At 43.1% G+C, this 18,291-nt stretch overlaps 1 protein-coding gene across 1 annotated transcript in view; it reads right to left on the minus strand.

The window, feature by feature from the left end:
- Positions 1-18,038, minus strand: part of pdgfd (platelet derived growth factor d) — a 51,975-nt gene extending 33,937 nt beyond the window's left edge. Inside the window, exon 1 of the mRNA XM_079731186.1 lies at positions 17,518-18,038. Coding sequence (XP_079587312.1) covers positions 17,518-17,638 — 121 coding nt within the window. The 5' untranslated portion in view covers positions 17,639-18,038. The remainder of the gene's footprint in view (positions 1-17,517) is intronic.
- Between the last annotated feature and the right edge of the window lie 253 nt (positions 18,039-18,291).

Consider the following 18,291-nt stretch of genomic DNA (forward strand, 5'->3'; position numbering starts at 1 on the left):
TGTGTTTGTGTGTGTGTGTGTATGTGTGTGTGTGTGTGTGTGTTTGAGTGTGGGTGTGTTTGAGTGTGGGTGTGTTTGAGTGGTTGTCTACGTGTGTGTGTGAGTGTGTGTGGCCGGCTCATTTCTCTAATCCTGGCTCCTCGGGGCTTAGGACATTGTGTTTGCTGTCTATTAATACGTATGTGTGTGCGGGAGAGAGGACAGCAAAAGAAGTCATTGAGCGCTATTTAAATTAGGGATTTATTATTGCATGCATGGGCTCCATAACAGAGCATGTGCGTACGTGTGTGTGTGTGTGTGTGTGTGTGTGTGCATGAATGTGTGTTTGTGAGGCTGCGATGCAATGTCCTTACCAAACTGCTGTGTAATGAGGTGACAATAATTCTAATTAAAGCATTTTGGGCGATACATTGGGTGCAATGCGTAAATTGTACATAACATACAAAAACACACAATTTTGATATTCCTCGTCGTATTATCTTGAGTCTACCTGACAGAGAGAGACAGCCTGTGTCAACCTGTTCAGAGGGTTTATGCTCTGTCCTCAAAGTCTCTCATAAAGAGACCCAGCTGGTCACCCACGCACAGGAGACCCAGATGAGAGAAGGAGGGAGCAGGAGAAATTACAAAAAAGAGGAAGAATGGGAGAGATATTGGAGAGAAAGAGTGAAGAGAAGCCAAGGCTGTAAGAGTGTGAAAAGAACAGTCAACAATATATATTCAAACATCTGTGAGCTCAATACATCAAACACAGCATCCACCAAAGAGCATGTCTGATTAAGAATCATAAATAAACAAGATTTAAATTTGTGTTGGAGAGAGGGCGAGAGAGCGGTGGAGTCTGCATACAAAGATGCAGTTTCCCTTTCGCCGGTCCGTGAAATACATCCAAATGTTCGATTGGATCATTATCTGCTGTTTATCATATATTTCAAAGGGAAAACTTTGCAGACATCTGCAAATTGCTCCGACTTCTCACAATGTCCAATTTCTGTTTGGTGTAGGCAAGCCTTTTCAGCTGGTCCAAAACATCTCCTAGAGCAGGTCTCCATGGCCCTCTCAGGTCTTTGATTAGCCTTAGCATCCACTTAGCTTCCATGAGTATCTCTCGGGTATGGATGATTCCACGCCTATTGATGGAGATAAACTACCCTAATGGCTGCAAAGAAGTGAATGATGAACCGCACTCTGCTGAACGGTTAGACTAAGGACATTCAGATAAGGCATAGTGGAATGAAACGGCTTTGCTAAAGGCTGGCATTTTTTCGTTATTCAACCTTTACCAGTTGACTAGTATTTGCTCAGTTTGGATGTAGACTTTTGGGTATTTGGATGCACGATGGGCCGTTGCACACCAATCAACAGAGCTTGATGATTGACAGTTGATATTTGGGGTTTGGCAGGCGCCGCTTGATTAATGCATAGATTGTGAATGTTTCTGAAGGACACTATTGGAATGGTGTATCGCGGCCAACTGCTAAGAAACACCTTATCTTCTATTTTCTTTTCATTTTGGTCGGCAGCAAAATACTTACATTATGGTTTACTAGTTTGAAACACTGTATTTTCTGTGAAAATGTAATATTTGTGAGGATTTAAATCAATACAAAGGAATTGTATTGGCCAGGTGTGTCTCTCCAGTCTCTCTCTATAAGCTGACTATGCATTGCCCACCACCACTCTGTGGTGGGCAATGCATAGTCTATTAGTTAGAATAATAATTCAAAGAGTTGAATCTCTTTCTCCAACTGCCAACAACAGTTTTACCTGTCTGAATTAAGCACCATCAGGCTCCGAGCCATTTAGCGATATTTGGCATATAACATAATAATTATCGTTATAACATACATCATTGCAGTTCCATTGCAGTTCAATTGCAGTTCAATGACCTCCATTTCTGGAGTGTCATTGTATCGTTAACTTGAAAGAGCTAATCACTTTAGTGTTTTGACCTGCAGTCTTTGTGACAACCTTTTTTTTTTGTTACTGTCCATTATTCTCATTCTTTACGCCTCCTGGTTGTCTACTTAGCATGCTAACCTTCTCTGTGTGACCTCCTTGCATTTAGCACCCTGGCTGGCTTTACTGAATAATGCAGAGGCACCTAACCTTGGCTGAGTCAGCACAGCGGACAGGTCAGTGTGTATTATACACTCGCTGCTTGACTGGCTCTTGTGGGCAAGACACACGCAGATGCACGCACAAACAATGAATTAAAGGCACCATGCATACAAACCACCGTATTTATATTCAGAACTGCAAGTAAATTACACGAGACACAAAAAACACAAACACACACACACAAATAACTACCAACACGTCACACACACAGACACACACACACACACACACACACACACACACAGTCTTCCATGAATATGTAGCTGGTTTGAGGCTATGGGACTCATTAGAAGCCAGCGTTGCACAGAGATGACATCAAGCTCCAAGACAAAGATGAGAACAGACTACATAATCGATTCCCATTAATGCTTCATAGCCCATGAAGTAGGGCCATATAAAGATGGAACTTGTTACAAAAGCGGACTGCGACACACTTACTGGGGAATTCAGAATTTGAGTCCTCTTTAAAACCGGTTTAATGCAAAATGACAATGGGTTAATTCGGATAACTTTGGAATCCTAAAGTTTCACTGAAATCACTTGCAACTGTAATAGTTCAGTTTCCTTTGGATGTAGGAAACTGTATTTATGACAACAATCTACTCAAATCGATTTTCTGCCTCTCTCTATGGCCTGCATAACCATAGAGACATATTATGATGTTTTATTTCAGGACTGGCTGCTACTAAAAAATGCATTATGATTATGATGTGCAGTGAATTTGTGCAATATTGCAATGGCGATGTGAAGTGATACAACACATAGATAATACACAATGTTATGTATTAATACATTAAATGGAGGTGTGACTACACGTAGTTAGGCTTGCTATCAAAGGAAACATTTCAAATTGAAAAAACCTTGATCAATCTTTCACATTTTTTACTCATAATGTAATCAAAGTGAGTGGAAGCCAAAAGTGTTCGTGCATCGTTAAATATTGCCAACTTTCATATTGCCATGACTTTTTGGCAGCAACAAAGTATTATCAAACACATCTTTAAACAAAATCAAAGTACAATACACACAAACACAAACGTTTGGGTATGGCGTATGGCTTATTTAGGATAAATCATATACAACATGAAGAGGGAAATGCTGTGATAGTAAGATTCTACTGCTACTATTAATGCCTTTCTGTCTTTTATTTTCTGTTATAGCACTGAACTATGCGTGTGTGTGTGTGTGTGTGTGTTTTTCCAAGCACTGTGTTTAAGGCTTGTTAGAGTAGCACTTGGCTCCTGCTGACAGCAACTGCAGCCCGCACAGCAAGCCTGACAAGGACAATCAATTAGCCCTGCACCAAAGACACACATGCAGGCACATTAGCACACACGCACGCACGCACGCACGCACGCACACACACACACACACACACACACACACACACACACACACACACACACACACACACACACACACACACACACACACACACACACACACACACACACACACACACACACACACACACACACAGGCAAACCCACAAACGCACACGTTCACACACACTGGCTAACACATACACGCGGGCATACACACATACTGGCACACAGTGCAAATAAGAGTTACTGTAATGCTTTATGGATATTATTCCACTCTAAAGTATTGTAAGTGTAACCTGAATTTTTGCAACTGAGAAAATGTATTTTTGGTTGTACTTCTGATTTGTGAACTTGAAGGATGGCCTTTCAAATCGGAATAGTGGGAATTCTCACATGGGAAAATGAATTGAACAAATACACAATCAACCCCAACCTTCATTGTGTGCCGTCTCTTGACGGCATAAATATAATTATCTGTGTTTTCCTTGGTGATGGACATCACTGACTCATGATTCACAATGTAAGGTCTTTTTACATTGATCACAAATGTACAATATGATTTTTTCACACAACAATAAAATAATCACAAATAATTGAGATGAATGGGCCTGTACCTGAGCATACAACGGCATTGTCGTTTTGCGAAAATGCAACATTAATTAATTCGCACCAATGTCGCATTTTTCCCACGGCTACAGCAGTAAATCCTTTTAACCAATCACATCCGTGTTTCGTTGTAATAGTCCCCATGGACACTGAACAAGTGTAAGGACATGGGGGAGGTAACAGCCTATTTACCTTTCTCCACTCAACGTGGTCTTACTGCATTCACAGTGGTAAACTACAATCATAGACCTATAATTATCACTGATTGATCATTCATCTCGACAGTAGTCTGGCTGATAAATAGTTGTTAACGAGCATGAAAACTTCATCAGGCGTGACGTGAGAAAAGCATTTTGTTTTCACATGCGGGTAGGCCACGGAGAGAAGGGTGAGATTTTCAGTATCGGCCAATTTTTTTTTTTTTTTTTTCTTCTGCATTATTTACAGACAGTTCAATAAATGTTCATTTTTTTTAAATTAAGATATTGTAACATAAGTTATCATCATTGTGTCATTTTTATGATGTTAATTAAGGGAGGCTTAGCCTGGAAATCCAGACCCACAGCTAGAAAACTGTAGTGTCTGGCAATGAGTGATGAAAATGGCCCAACTTGAGGGGCCGCACCAAGCATGCATTTGAAAATATCAGAAGAATACAAGGGGTTACGTATCCAGACCAGTGGAGCTAACCAATATATAAGACTCTTGCCGTATCAGGTCAGTAAAACAGCAACGCTTTTGGCCCGCCTATATTGATACATCGATGTGATTTATTAATGTTCTGGGCCAGGGGAGGCCCAGAATATACACAAGTATATTGCTCGTTCCCAGAGTGACTCGCTGAGCAAACTCAAATTGTGCTCTCGCGAGAACTCTGGATTTCCAGGGTATTGTCGGCTCCAAATATTGGCTCAAGAAAATCGTTATTGGTGTATCGTTATCGGCTAAGGCTGATGAAAAAATATCGGCATCGGCCCTAAAAAATCCATATCGGTCGATCCCTACCAAAAACCTTCCCAAAACGTATATTGCCAGAAAACTAATTAATCATATACTTCTGCAATGGCAAATACAGAAATACACACCTAAACGCAACCTAATTATTAACTATGACGTTATGTGGTATACAAGGTACCTCTCATTTATCTCACACACACACAAACCACCTAAAGATCACTGAAATTCAATTAGATGACATTAATACACAACACAAAAAAAAATCTGAATGGAAGCACGCAATTCCAAGCTAATCTGAACATTTAAAAATTGGAATGGATTCTTTAGGTGAAAAATTGTGGAAGGCATATGGTCCCAAAGTTTGTAGAGAATATAAATAAAGAAAGAATGAAACCTAAGAAGAACAATAGTTGAGCACTGCATGCAGCACCTAAATCAAATCGAGTATACTCGATTTGATTTAAGAGGAGTGTGTATGTTTCCCTTCCGCAATCATCCCAGCCAATACTGTAGTGACACAATTAATTGTACTCATTGAGAGTTTAAAATATATTTAATACACAGGACTGTATAAAACTAGGAACAAAAAGGTATAAAAAACATGCACTTCTGATACTAAAATCACTAACAAATGCTACAAAAGCGAAGAATAGGATCACTATTTCTTCAGTTTATTCAGTTTTCATTCAGTTCTGACTTTTAACTCCATAATCCTTGAACAATATATTCATGGGACATGGCATATGAATCATCAGATATTCAAAACAGGCACACACAACTAACGGCAGTATCTGAAGTTAACTGGATGATTGCCTTTCTGTATGCAGGGTATGTTCACTTTCTATGAATTAGATGGAATCTGTTTCCCTTTTTCTTTCATTCTCCAATGTCTGAAAGTGGTTAGCAGTCAGGGTCTGATAAGCTTTCAGTGATGGATTCACGTATAATCTAATATCCGATCATATTATTTAATCAATCATATTATTTAACATAATTCAATCATTTTCTGACCACAGCTGACCATGCTGAAGTAGCAAAAAGCACACAGGCCTAAAGTAGATGTAAAACACAAAAGCGTGTGACGAGCTAGAGCACCAATAGCAGTACGCATGCAGTGAATCGGGTGGGCAGGGGTCACCCTCCCACCACACCTAGTCAGCCAACACCAGTGTGCACGATCGTAGGTCACGTGCCATTGCATTTTGTATTGATAGCCCGCCATTTAGTCTGTGCGATCCACTACTTATTTTTTCTATCAGGGGGATTGTATTGAAGCCTCTACCTATTTTGCTCCCTACAATCATTCCCAATTAAAGGTCCAATCTATTTGCATTGACATCTAACTCTACATTCATTTGTATTGACATCCAGTGGTACATCTATTGGTATTCTATGACGTTTCATACCCAGCCTATAAAACAACCAGAGAATTGAATGTTCAATATTGACACACGCATCCATTTGTATGAGAAGAATCCAGAAACCAAAACAAAATCTAATTTTGGCCTATTTGGAGACGCATGAGATATTTGCTGGAGACATTAGATCGTCTACAAATTAAAACACTTAGATTGATAGTGTATTGACAGTCACATTGTTGATAAGTGCCCGGATAAAAATACATTAACATAAATCTGAGAAGAGAGCCAACAGCTGAAGCTGAATCTCTGCTCACTGATTCTTTTTCTTCCTTCTTTGTGTGTGTGTGTTTGTGTGTGTGTGTGCGTGCGTGCGTGCGTGTGTGTGTGTGCGTGTGTGTGTGTGTGTGTGTGTGTGTGTCTCTGTCTGTCTGTCTGCATGTGCGTGTCTGCCAGTCAAACCCCAGCTGTGGCAGCCTGAGTTGATTGAATATTAGCCTTGATCCTTTGGGGAGTTGTTGGACAGCTCCAAGCTGATGTGTAGATGTTTGTTTGTGTGTGTGTGTGTGTGTGTGTGTGTGTGTTAGTGTGTGTGTGTGTTTCCTCTTCGTGATGTGAGATGTTGAGCATACTCTGATGTTATGACAGCAATCTGGAGCTCAGAGTGTGGGTGTGTGTGTCTGTGTATTTGCTTGCATACGTTTGTGCATGTAGAAGAGTATTGCTGGCTTGAGTCTGTTTGTGTGTGTGTGTGTGTGTGTGTGTGTGTGAGTGTGTGTGTGTGTGTGTGTGTGTGTGTGTGTGTAAATATCCACATCTCACAGTGTATGGCGTTGGGTCTCCCTAAGGCTGTTTGTGTGTTTGGTCGTCATAGCTAAGGTACGGCCACACTGAAGGCGTTACGCCCGTAGGATTACGCGCATAACGCGCCTAACCTGCCGCTTGGTCATTATGTGTCACAAAAGTGGTTCTACGTGCCTACGCAGCTAGATGAGCCCGCCCAAAACTTATTTCCCCCCGCTACTTTTCTTTTGCTCCACAAACATGGCTGAGATCATCACCATCGCTGCTCTGTATTTGTTGTGGGAGTTCGAGGAGAGTAGGTAACCCAAACGCCGTCGTGTTTGGGTGCATGACATCCTCCGTAGGCGCTCACAGCTGGGTGAGTTTCACCACCTCCTCCAGGAACTCTGCCTGGATGACGGCCGGTTCCAGCGGTATTTTCGGTTGACTGGGGCCATGTTCAATGACCTGCTAGCCCGGGTTGGTGCCAGGATCTCCCGTCAGGACACCAACTACAGGCGCTCCATATCAGCTGCGGAGCGCCTGTCCTCCGTCTCTCTGCCAGTGACGTTGGGTCAAGCTAAACGCTGATTGGCTATCGCGGCTAAGCGTCACGTGTACCCTTGCAGCGCATCCAGAATGCGGCAGCGCGCCTCGTGTTCAACCTACCAAAGTTCTCACATGTAACCCCCCTCTTCCGAGACCTCCACTGGCTCCCTGTAATAGCTCGCATCAGATTCAAGATGATGGTACTGGCATACAAGGCAGTCGATGGAACTGCCCCTGCCTACCTCCAAGCATTAGTAAAGCCACACACCCCAGCTCGATCCCTCCGCTCAACTACCTCAGCTGGACGTCTGGTACCGCCATCGCTAAGAGTAAGCAAAGGTGGATCAGCAAAGTCACAACTTTTCTCTGTTTTGGGACCTCAGTGGTGGAACGAGCTCCCTACCGATGTCAGGACCGCAGAGTCGCTCACCAGCTTCCGCAAAAGACTCAAAACTCACCTGTTCAGAGTTCATCTCGACTCTGCATAGAAACCAATGCACAGCCACCATTGAATGTTGTACGTCCTGGCACTTGTACATTGCACTTATTCAAGGTACTTAATTGTGTAGCATCTACAGTAGCTGCTATCGCTGCTTTACACAGGGAATGGGTTAGCCTAGCGATTGTAATACTTGCACTTGGTTCTATGAACGTCTTTACTGTACCGACAGCGATATATTGTTTCACTTCTTATGACAAATGTACTTATTGTAACAAATGCACTTATTGTAAGTCGCTTTGGATAAAAGCGTCTGCTAAATGCCCTAAGTGTAAATGTAAAATGTGTAGGAGCGTAAAAAGTTCAATTTTTCGAACTCTGCGCGTAGGTGCGTTGGGCGCGTAGGTGCGTTGGGCACGTTCTTTAGGTGCGTAAAACGCGTCTAACGCACCTAATGCGCTGCTTTAGCGCGTGTAATGCATCTACGCGCCTAAACCAACGGTTCCTTATGCAAAAATGCCGATTCTCTACGCCTCTAACGCGCTCAGTGTGTGACTACTAGCAGGGTGGTTCTGACCTCATCTCACCACACAGATCACTTATCTCCCTGCAGCCGCCAAAGAGCCACCCAACCATTATCTTTTTCTTCTCTCACTCTTTTTCTTCTGTTACCTCTGCCGAGGAACTTTTTTTATTTAAGCTTTTCTTACTTTTATGGCTTTGCTTTATTACTTCTGCTCTCTTTCCCTATATGCTGCCTGTGCATCTCTCTCTCTCTCTCTCTCTCTCTCTCTCTCTCTCTCAAACAATGACTTTCTGTGTTCGGCTCCCATCTTCAGCTCCCCTCGCTGCCTCTCTCCATCTCCGACTATGATCTCTGAATCTCTCTGACCACACCCATCTTCCTTTGACTCTATTCCCCAGTTACAACTCAAAGGCTCTGGGATGAAAGAAGAAAGGAGTAGAGATGCCCATGAAGATAGCACAAAAAAGCAGTGGCAAGAAAAGACGGCAGAGATTCAAATATGCAGAGAAAGACTGAGCATTTACATTTTAGTCTTCACTATGCTTATTACCTTACTGGTTCATCGCCTTATTTAAAAAAAAAAAAAAAATCATCTTGGATTGCCGGGCTCTTAATTACTTCTGTAGTTTTTGAGTTATTAATCTGGGTCACCAACAAACTTCCACAAATGTTTCTCAGTAACTTTCAACAGAGAAAGTTTCAGACACACCCAGCGTCATTCCTGAACCACAACATGATGCCAAACTCTGTAGGCTACTGTGCTCTGTCATGTTCAGGTGAACCCCCTTTTTCAGCTCGAATTTGAACACTAAGGAATAAAAGAAAAAGTGTTGCGGGCTGGGAGTTTTGGGGAGGGCGCGATAAGGTGCGTTCACACGAAAAGACACATTTGTTGCCCGTTCGCGTTGTCGCCCAAGTTTTGTCGCGCGACAAATCATAAACTGTTGCTGTGCAAGTTTTGTCAGCCGAATTTGCTTCGGTTCACACCGGACTGCACTGGAGGGAACGGTTGGCCGGTTGAACGCTGATTGGCTGTTACGTTACACATGTCACTCAGTGGCCACGCTGTTGAACGCTGATTGGCTGTCATCACGCGAATGTCGCGGCAAAGTTGAAATATTTAATCCCGAGCGAATTTGTCGCGCTACAAATCCTAGTGAACGCGCTCGCCTGTGCAGGGCGAAAGTGTGGCACGACAAATCAAAACTTGTCGCCGGTTTTCTCTAGCGAATAATTCGCCCGATTCGCGTCTCTACGTTCACTTTGTATCGGATCTTGTCGGATCTTCGCGTTTGGTGTGAACGCACCTAGGCATGTTATCCCCATGGCTTCAACCGACGCCTACTCTGTGATACTATTTTAGTACCGTTGTTGTGAATGGCTGTTATAATGATCTACGTTGTAAATGAAATTCGCCAAATTTATAATATAATATTCATGGATCCGTAGTTTCTGCTTTAATAATCGTATTGTTCAATAGACATTAAGATTTAAAAAATAGGTCAAAACTTTAGATTAAACACAAAACCTCAAATCGTCCGTTCTGTGTTGTCTATCTACCTTGCGATGCTACCCGCCTTGGCGCTCTGTGGCTCGTCATCGCTTTACATGAATGAAGCTCTGCTTCAACAGAGCTGGACTCGAAACCAGAGTGGATCTGAAGCCCACTGCCTTCTCCAAACAGCACTTAGGTGATTTGATTTTCAGACTAGCAGCTAGAGTAGAGTGCACTGAGGCCGAATCTAGAGTTAACGCGCATGTTTTAATTTTATTTCCCTCCCTCCCCCCTCATCAACCAAAAGATTGGTCGTAGAGTAGACCACGTCGGAGAAGGCGCTTTGAAGTCATGAAAAAAAGGCCTGCTGTGCTAGAGAGGAACGTTCACATACCTGACGCAAAAATTGAATTTTACTTTAGTTTTCTCTAAATTACTTGAAATATTATGTTTACGATCAAGGAGACATATTACCATGTACCAGTTGGCCCTTTAAGTGTACCGAAAGCAGTGCCTCCTCAAAGTACTCCTCAAAGTACTCGTCAAAGTACCGTGCCAGTACTTTGACATACACTCACAGACCCAGAACCACACAGAGGCTAACAATGCACACACACAGGCTAGGAACACACACACCTACACACACAGAGGCTAATCTCACACACATACACACACAAAGGCTAACACATAGACACACAAACACACAAGAAGGACAACTATTAACCTTTGTACCACAGTCACCAAATCACTTAAGAGTCCCCCCCTTTCTGTGTCATCTCTCCCTTACTCTGATTCTTGCCCACACAGATCAGCAGTTTCCCTGCTGCAGTGAGTGTCAAGACACGTCAGCCTTATTTGTGTCAAGCGTCGAGTCAAAGAGGGAGCGCCAGGACAGAGGGAAGCATCACCAACGGGCTCACCAACTCTTCACGCTCTCCGGCCTACCCTCCTTGACAGTCCTCTGCTCCCTATGCTCTTACCCCTTGGCTCCCATTCATCAAAGTGTTTCTCTTTTGCTGGATTTCTCTCCGTTTCCCTTTGCTTCCAGTATACCCTGTCCAAACTTGTATCTCCAGATCATACAACCGCCTTCTTTGGTCTTCTTTTTCTGTCTATTAATGCCAATTCAACAACCCCCCCTGATACTCACATTAGCATGCTTCTTGCTATACTTCTTGTGTCATGCTTTTTTTTTTTTTCAACGGCCGGCCTCATTTTCTCTCTTGTTTCTGTATCTTCTGGCGTCGGCTTTTCACCACTTCAACTGTTTCTAGTATTTTGGTTCCAGCCTTTGTAGTTAAACATATCCGCTCTGTTGACTGTCTCTGACTGACTCTCTAGGTCGCTCTCTCACACACACTCTCTCTCGTTCTGGCAGAAGCGGTTAGTCAGCAGTATATCTGCATACTTTAACATTCGGGCGAGGGACTTGCAAGCTATGGAAAGAAAAATGTATCTTTATTCAATGGGATTTTGCTCATTAGCACAAGCAGCTATGATCCACGTGAACACTGCTGGTTGTATTCATGTGGCTAAAAAACATTCTCTAACCCTGAAACTGTCAATCACTTAAATGGAGACCTAATACTGTTTCCCATTCCCTCACGCTACAGTCTCCTTATCTTCATGACCTTTCACCTTCTCTCACCTCATGTCTCTCTCTTTTTGTTCCAACTGCTCAACTGTTTGTCTGTCTGTTTTTCTCATCTTTGAACCAGCCTCTTCATCTGAGCTTATGGCTCATTGCATTCGCTGTCCCATCTTAACCTCAACTCCAAGATCCCCATCGCCCTGCAGTTTTTATTCCTCCGCCCATCCCTTATTCTGTTCAACCAGTCTCTTTCATCCCCCATTCCTCCTGTTTTTTCCCTGCGTTATCTGCTCCCACCATGTCCAGCTGTCTCAGCTCTTTAAAGGACTTGTCTTTATCATGTTCTCCCTCTCTCTGCTGCCTCCTCTCTCTTTGCGCTACTTTTCCCTTTTTTTGCCATCTCACTCACCCCTCTTTCCTGTGCCCTCGCTCTCCTGCCCGTCAACACATTCCTCCCACGTTCAACCAACAATTCCTAGCTCTATTCTCGGTCCGCCTGGCCCTCAGTCTGCTCATATCTTTCCATCCTGTCCTGTCTTCCCAGTCCGTCTGTCCGTCCTCTCTCTTCTCTTTAGTCTGGGCTGACAGGGCGGAAAACGGGCCGAGGGGGACTGCTCTTTTAACCTCTCATATCTCCCGACTTAAACACCTCTCTCCTCGGAGGCCCTGCCTCTTCCCCCTTAAGTCCTGAGAGCAGCTTAAACTCTCTTGACATCTTCTCCGCCTCGCCCCACGGTCCTCCCATCACCTCCTCTCCATTAGCCTCAAATGGGCCATCATTTCATAAGTGCTCTCCATCCGCTGCTCCATGACTCGACATTACAGAGGCCATGCCTGCACACAGCCACACGCATGCACGCACGTGCACAGACACACACACACACGTGGCTACACACACAAACACACATGCACGCATGCACACACACATACATTCATGCCCACAAACAGGTAGGAACACAGGCACACACATGCACACAAACACGCACACAGACACGCACGTGTGCACACACAAACACACATGCACTGAATCATTCATGCCAACACATACAGGCATGAAACAGACACACACATGCACACACACACACATACATGCACGATAAAACACATGCCCACACACACACACAAACACAATGCATGCAAAGTTGCAAACACACACACATGCAGGCACGCACATGCCCATACACATGGCTACACAAACACATGCATATGCTTCCTTAGTGTGAGGCTGTCTGAGTGGTCCCCACCCTATTGTTTCTCTGAAGGGAGGAAAGGACTGGCTGCCAAATATCTACGTGTGGGATTGTGTGGTGTGTGCGTGTGTGCATGTGGAAAGGGGGTGGACAAGGGGAAGAAAGTGAATGTGGAACATGTGTATTTGGGGATTCCCTGGGAGGGGAGATCCTGTTATAATGTGTGTGTGAGTGTTTGTGTCTGCAACGGTGGGTGTACTGGTCTTAGCAGCAGTCTGGAAAATATTGTTTTGTATGTGGCAATGCCTGCTTTTATTACATTACTCATCTTTACTGCGCCTGTGCAACCTAAGGTTTGAGCCCAATCTGCTCAAAGATCTACGTCTCCTCCATATTAATACCCGGCAGGTAGGGTGAAGACAAGGGGCGGCTCATCCGCATGGTTCGGTGAACACAGAATGTTGACCTTTTCCCACCGAAGGAAGGCCAGTATCCCAGGCTGCTTCGGTGTGAATGCATGGTTAATAGTGGGCGGTTGAGGTGGTAATTGCAGGGAGTTCTCTCTGTGTGTGAGACACATTAATCATCGTCCTTCCCTCCCTTTCCTCTATGTGTTATTTCATGACAAGGAAACATATGTAACCCATTTAAAGGCTATCCTTGGAAAATGGCAACCCTGTTAGAATCCAACAGAACGATATTCTGGATTAGCCCAGAATGAAGGTGAGATTTAAAAGCTGTTGTTTGAGTGTAAATGGCATAGCCATCCATTAGCTCTTAGTGAGTGAAATGCTCTGTGAGAATTTCTGTTTCAAGTAGCATGCACCTGCCTCTGTATGAACCAATTTAGATGATATACCACTTCCGGGATATTGATATAATAATAATGTATCTTGTAATCTTTTGTTTGACTGGCTTGGGGAAACCATTTGCCTGTCAATCATATGTGAAATGCAACAGGGAGGGAAATGCTCCCTCTCTTTACAACTCTCTAACCTGCAGCACAATTCAATCATTTTTTCCATTGACACATGCATGGAACGTTATTGAGTATGTTTCTCCATGTTAAAGATGTATGATTTTGTAAATGTAAACGTGTACTATAAGTGCATGCATGTATGCATGTATGTGCATTGTAAGAAGCAGGGCCAGCCTGAAGTCCCTGACACAGTCAACACTTTGACATCTTCCTTTCTGTGACACAAAGTCCATGTCAGAACCGCCATCCCATTGGACGTCTGTGTGTTGCCTGCCTTGGTATGCCTGCAGCACTCCGCTACATAATATTTGCTCAGAGGGCAAGGCAAAATAGGTTTTGATTAAAATATGTAACAGACAGAGAAAGGCTATGAATGAAAAGTCTGGAAATAGGTAAACACTGGGACCTTCATCGCAGTTCTGTATGATCCAGATGTATGTATGTATGTATGCCTCCTTTCTGTAAGATGCTGCATCTGCAGCCCAATATAACCTTGGTAAAAGGATGGCAGGGTTTCTTAAGAGCAAATTAGTTGGTCAGTGCAGCGATCTCTGCAGTCCTAGAAGAAAGATACCAATTTATTCTAATCATTTTCTCTTTATGTTGTGCTTGAGAGCTAGTCATGTCTTATGGGGGAATGGCTTTGGAAGGAGGTCTAAAAGGAGGAGTGGGATTTATTAGGGTAAATACTTGCCTAATACTTGGCAATATTACATTGACTGATATGTTTTTAATGTTGTTCTCTTTTTATACTTTTATTAATCCCAATGGGGGAAATGTATTTCATGATTTAGAATTATAGCATGTGGAAATTGTCTCAGTTTAACTCGTCCTGGCAATAACTTAAAGTCAAAAGTCAAACTGAAAGTCATCAATGCTCTATACATGTTTTTGGTATTTTTTCCTACCTTGTTTTACCTGAGCTTGCTACATGCCTTTCTGCTTTTAGCTTTCCTTCTAAAATAAGTCGCATACATTTATGCTGAAGATTATTATCAATTACTGCCACAATTATTTATAGAAACAAAACAATGGCATCCACATTTAAGGTCACGCTACAAAATGGCTGTCTGTGTGAACTGTTTAACAAACTAAACACTGTGTCTTCCAGGTCGTTTATGTTGGACTCAGTGCCATTATGCACAAGCATGAAACAGGCTGTGTGTGTGTGTGTGTGTGTGTGTGGATGTGTATGTGTGTATAATGCATACCTAAACTTAATCTAAAGTCAACAAAGTAAAGAGATAAGAATGCATTAAAATCACCAGAGTATTCAAAAGATTTCGCACAAATACAGTTGTGCAACAACCTCAATTGACCTGTGTGTGGGTGTGTTGGTGTCTGACGGCCAACCTTCTCACTCAGACACACACTAAACTGTGTGGTTGTGTGTGCGGGGTTGTGTGCCAGGTTAAACAGTTTACTTATCTAACTGGGCTATGTCTTCTGTTTGCATGTCTCTGAGAAGCTGTCAATGCATGTGTCTGCCTGTGCGCATGCTTGTGTAATCACAAAAAGAGTGGCTATGTGGCCAGTCCTTGAACATGCTGCACATGAGGAGCTATGCATGTACCAACTGCAACTGTTGTATCTTCTAGTTTCCGACACGCCATCGCTGTAGAAGAGCCTGATTTATATTTGATTAAATCGGCTGAGATCAATCCATTCTAGTCTGATAGAATGATCTAATAAAACTGCTTCACTAGAGACCTCTGTCTGAGTCCTTGACCCCAAACGACTCTGATGGAGGCTGAAGATAAAGCATTCCATGACAGATTTCAAGTGTGGCTCTGATGTAGTGATGGTTAAAAAGCATGCAGTTTGAGGAGTTTTGATTACTGCACCGGTCCTTGATGTCGGGTACAAATGGCTTGATGAGAAGGAGACATCCAATTGACAGAGATTTTGACAGCCTTGATTTTGTAAACATGTCAATTAAATCCTGCTAGACTGCCTACTCACGCTTGGTTAATTGATGATAACATGCAATCCGCTAGTTGTACTCTATGATCATGTGATCAAAGTGTACTAATCTTAATGCCTGTGACTTTTATATGTCCCCGGCTGATACCAATTGTGAATCCTCCAGCTTACCAGCGTTCCAGCTTTATATCGATAACCCTAACAGTGTAGACCTTAGCTGTCAGTATATCTTAATGGCACCTTAATGTATTAGTGTGATTTGACAGGTGGTCTCAGATACCAATCTAGGTAAAATAAGTCATTTAAGTTAAATATCTGATTACCAATAATTAAACACATAGACACATAAATCGCTAAACAAAACAAAACCAAAATGATTTGGGGTTGAATTCTCCGGATTATATTTTCAAAGTACATTAAGCATGTCTCAGAAACCGATCTAGGGGATATATTTCATTAATAACATTAACTAACTGTTAACTAGCCCTTAATAGATTCTAACAAACATCAAACACACACACAAACACATACATTTTCTCTTTTGGATTACACTAAACAAAACAAACAATTAAGAAATTAAAAGATTAATTAAAATAATTTAGGGGGGAATTCTCCAAATTATACTTTTCAGTACTTTAAGAGAGGTAGATGGCTAGACATAACAATTAATTCCACTGCTCTCATGTGTATGGCAAGAAACAAATATGGTGACTAAGACCAAATGTACGTTTTCTTTCCAAATGTCAAACAGTGCTAAGATTTATATATATGGCTTGTGTGTTTCTCTGGATGCGGGCCCGTTTACTTGTACCAGTCAGTCCTACGCTACAAAGTGTTGACCTTGACTTTACTCTATTAAAAAACACACAACCACACATACACACACAAAGCTGTGGGGTTGCTTTTGGCAGGGAAACATGAAAATACCGCTGTATTAGATTCTACCCCGGACAACCAATCTCCTACGTGTGTGCGCACACTCGCGCGCGCGCGTGTGTGTGTGCGCGCGCGTTTGTGTTGGTGGGTGTGTGAGAGAGAGATCCAAAGCAGTAGCGTGGCCGTAGCCCCAGGGCTAACTAAAGTCAGCATGGCACACCTGCAGGAAGTTAGATAGGCTAGAGGCTGAGAGGATCCGAAGACTCTAGCTTAAATGTATCAGGAATGTAGGGTTGATAGACTGCTCTCTCTCTGCTGCATGGACAGGCTATCAGGGCTTCAAGTCCCTTCAAAATTGCAGACAGGCCTGTGGGCTACTAAGTCTCACAATGTGATAGTAAGTCAAGCAGTTTGGCAACTTGCAATAGCTAGTGGGTAAGGAATGTGTTAATGGGGTTTTGGATGCATGGGGGTCCAAGATGGCTGGTGGTGTAATAAATGTGAAATGGCTTATTTCGATGAGACATTATGTTCTGCATGCGGTTTAATATATAGACCATTACCATTGTGTTTGATTCCATACTTAATGTCCTTCTCATTTCCACATTCCACAATATCCCAAACGTTAGCCTACTAGGTATTTCTGAAGTTGCTTAGCCTATATTATTTTAGTTTTTTTTTTTTTTGCGAATCTCGAATTCGAGTGGATGAGCATCAGTGATCACGATAGGCTATTGCAAACTTTTTTTTTTATGAATATCTTGAAGATGGAAAGAAAAGTAACGGGGGGCCTACTCACCGTCTCGTCTGACGTTCCCCCTCATCGCTCTGGTGGTTCCCTCCTGGGCTCGTGCGAGCCCGGCGGATCCCCCAAACGTAACGACGAACAACAAGAGCGCCACGCGCACCTGGGTCTCCATCCTAACCGTCGAGCGTTTGAAGTGGTGCGTCTTAAAAATCAGTTTCCTTTGAACTTGTGGTTGTTAGTAAGTCACAGGCTGCAAAGTTTTGCCCGAGCGATGAACTTTAGTATAAAGTACTCCGTGTAGTTCTCACATCCTCTGGCTCAACTTGACGGAAGAAATTCGTCTGTCTTAACAAAGCACCCTCAAGCCGACTCCCCGAGATGTTTGGCTGCCGCTGAACTTGAGCACTGGGGAATTCAAGTAGGAAACAAAACGCAGGTGGTTGGTAATATAGCTACGTTCACGGCCAGACATGAGCTTATTGGGCGCCGACCTTCTTAACTTCTAGAAGCAGACGCATTCTGTCTCGTCATTCCGTCTGTCTCGTCATTCAGTCTGAAATAATCCGCATGCTTCGCACATTCTATCTGGCACTTCCATGGAGTTCGGTTCGCGGTCTCAAAACTTTGAGCCATCGACACAGACCGCTGCAGCGCGCACGCGGATGCCGAAGTAGGCGTGTGTGTATTTGTGTGCGTGTGTGTGTGTGCGCGCGCATGTGTGTGTGTGTAAATGTGTGAGAGGAGGGGTGGAAACACATCACCCACTTCCTTAAAAATGGTACGAGGAAATGCGCCAGAGGGGACATTTGTCTAGGAAATCATACA

Source organism: Pollachius pollachius, assembly GCF_949987615.1.
Source record: "Pollachius pollachius genome assembly, chromosome: 3".
Classification (NCBI taxonomy): domain Eukaryota; kingdom Metazoa; phylum Chordata; class Actinopteri; order Gadiformes; family Gadidae; genus Pollachius; species Pollachius pollachius.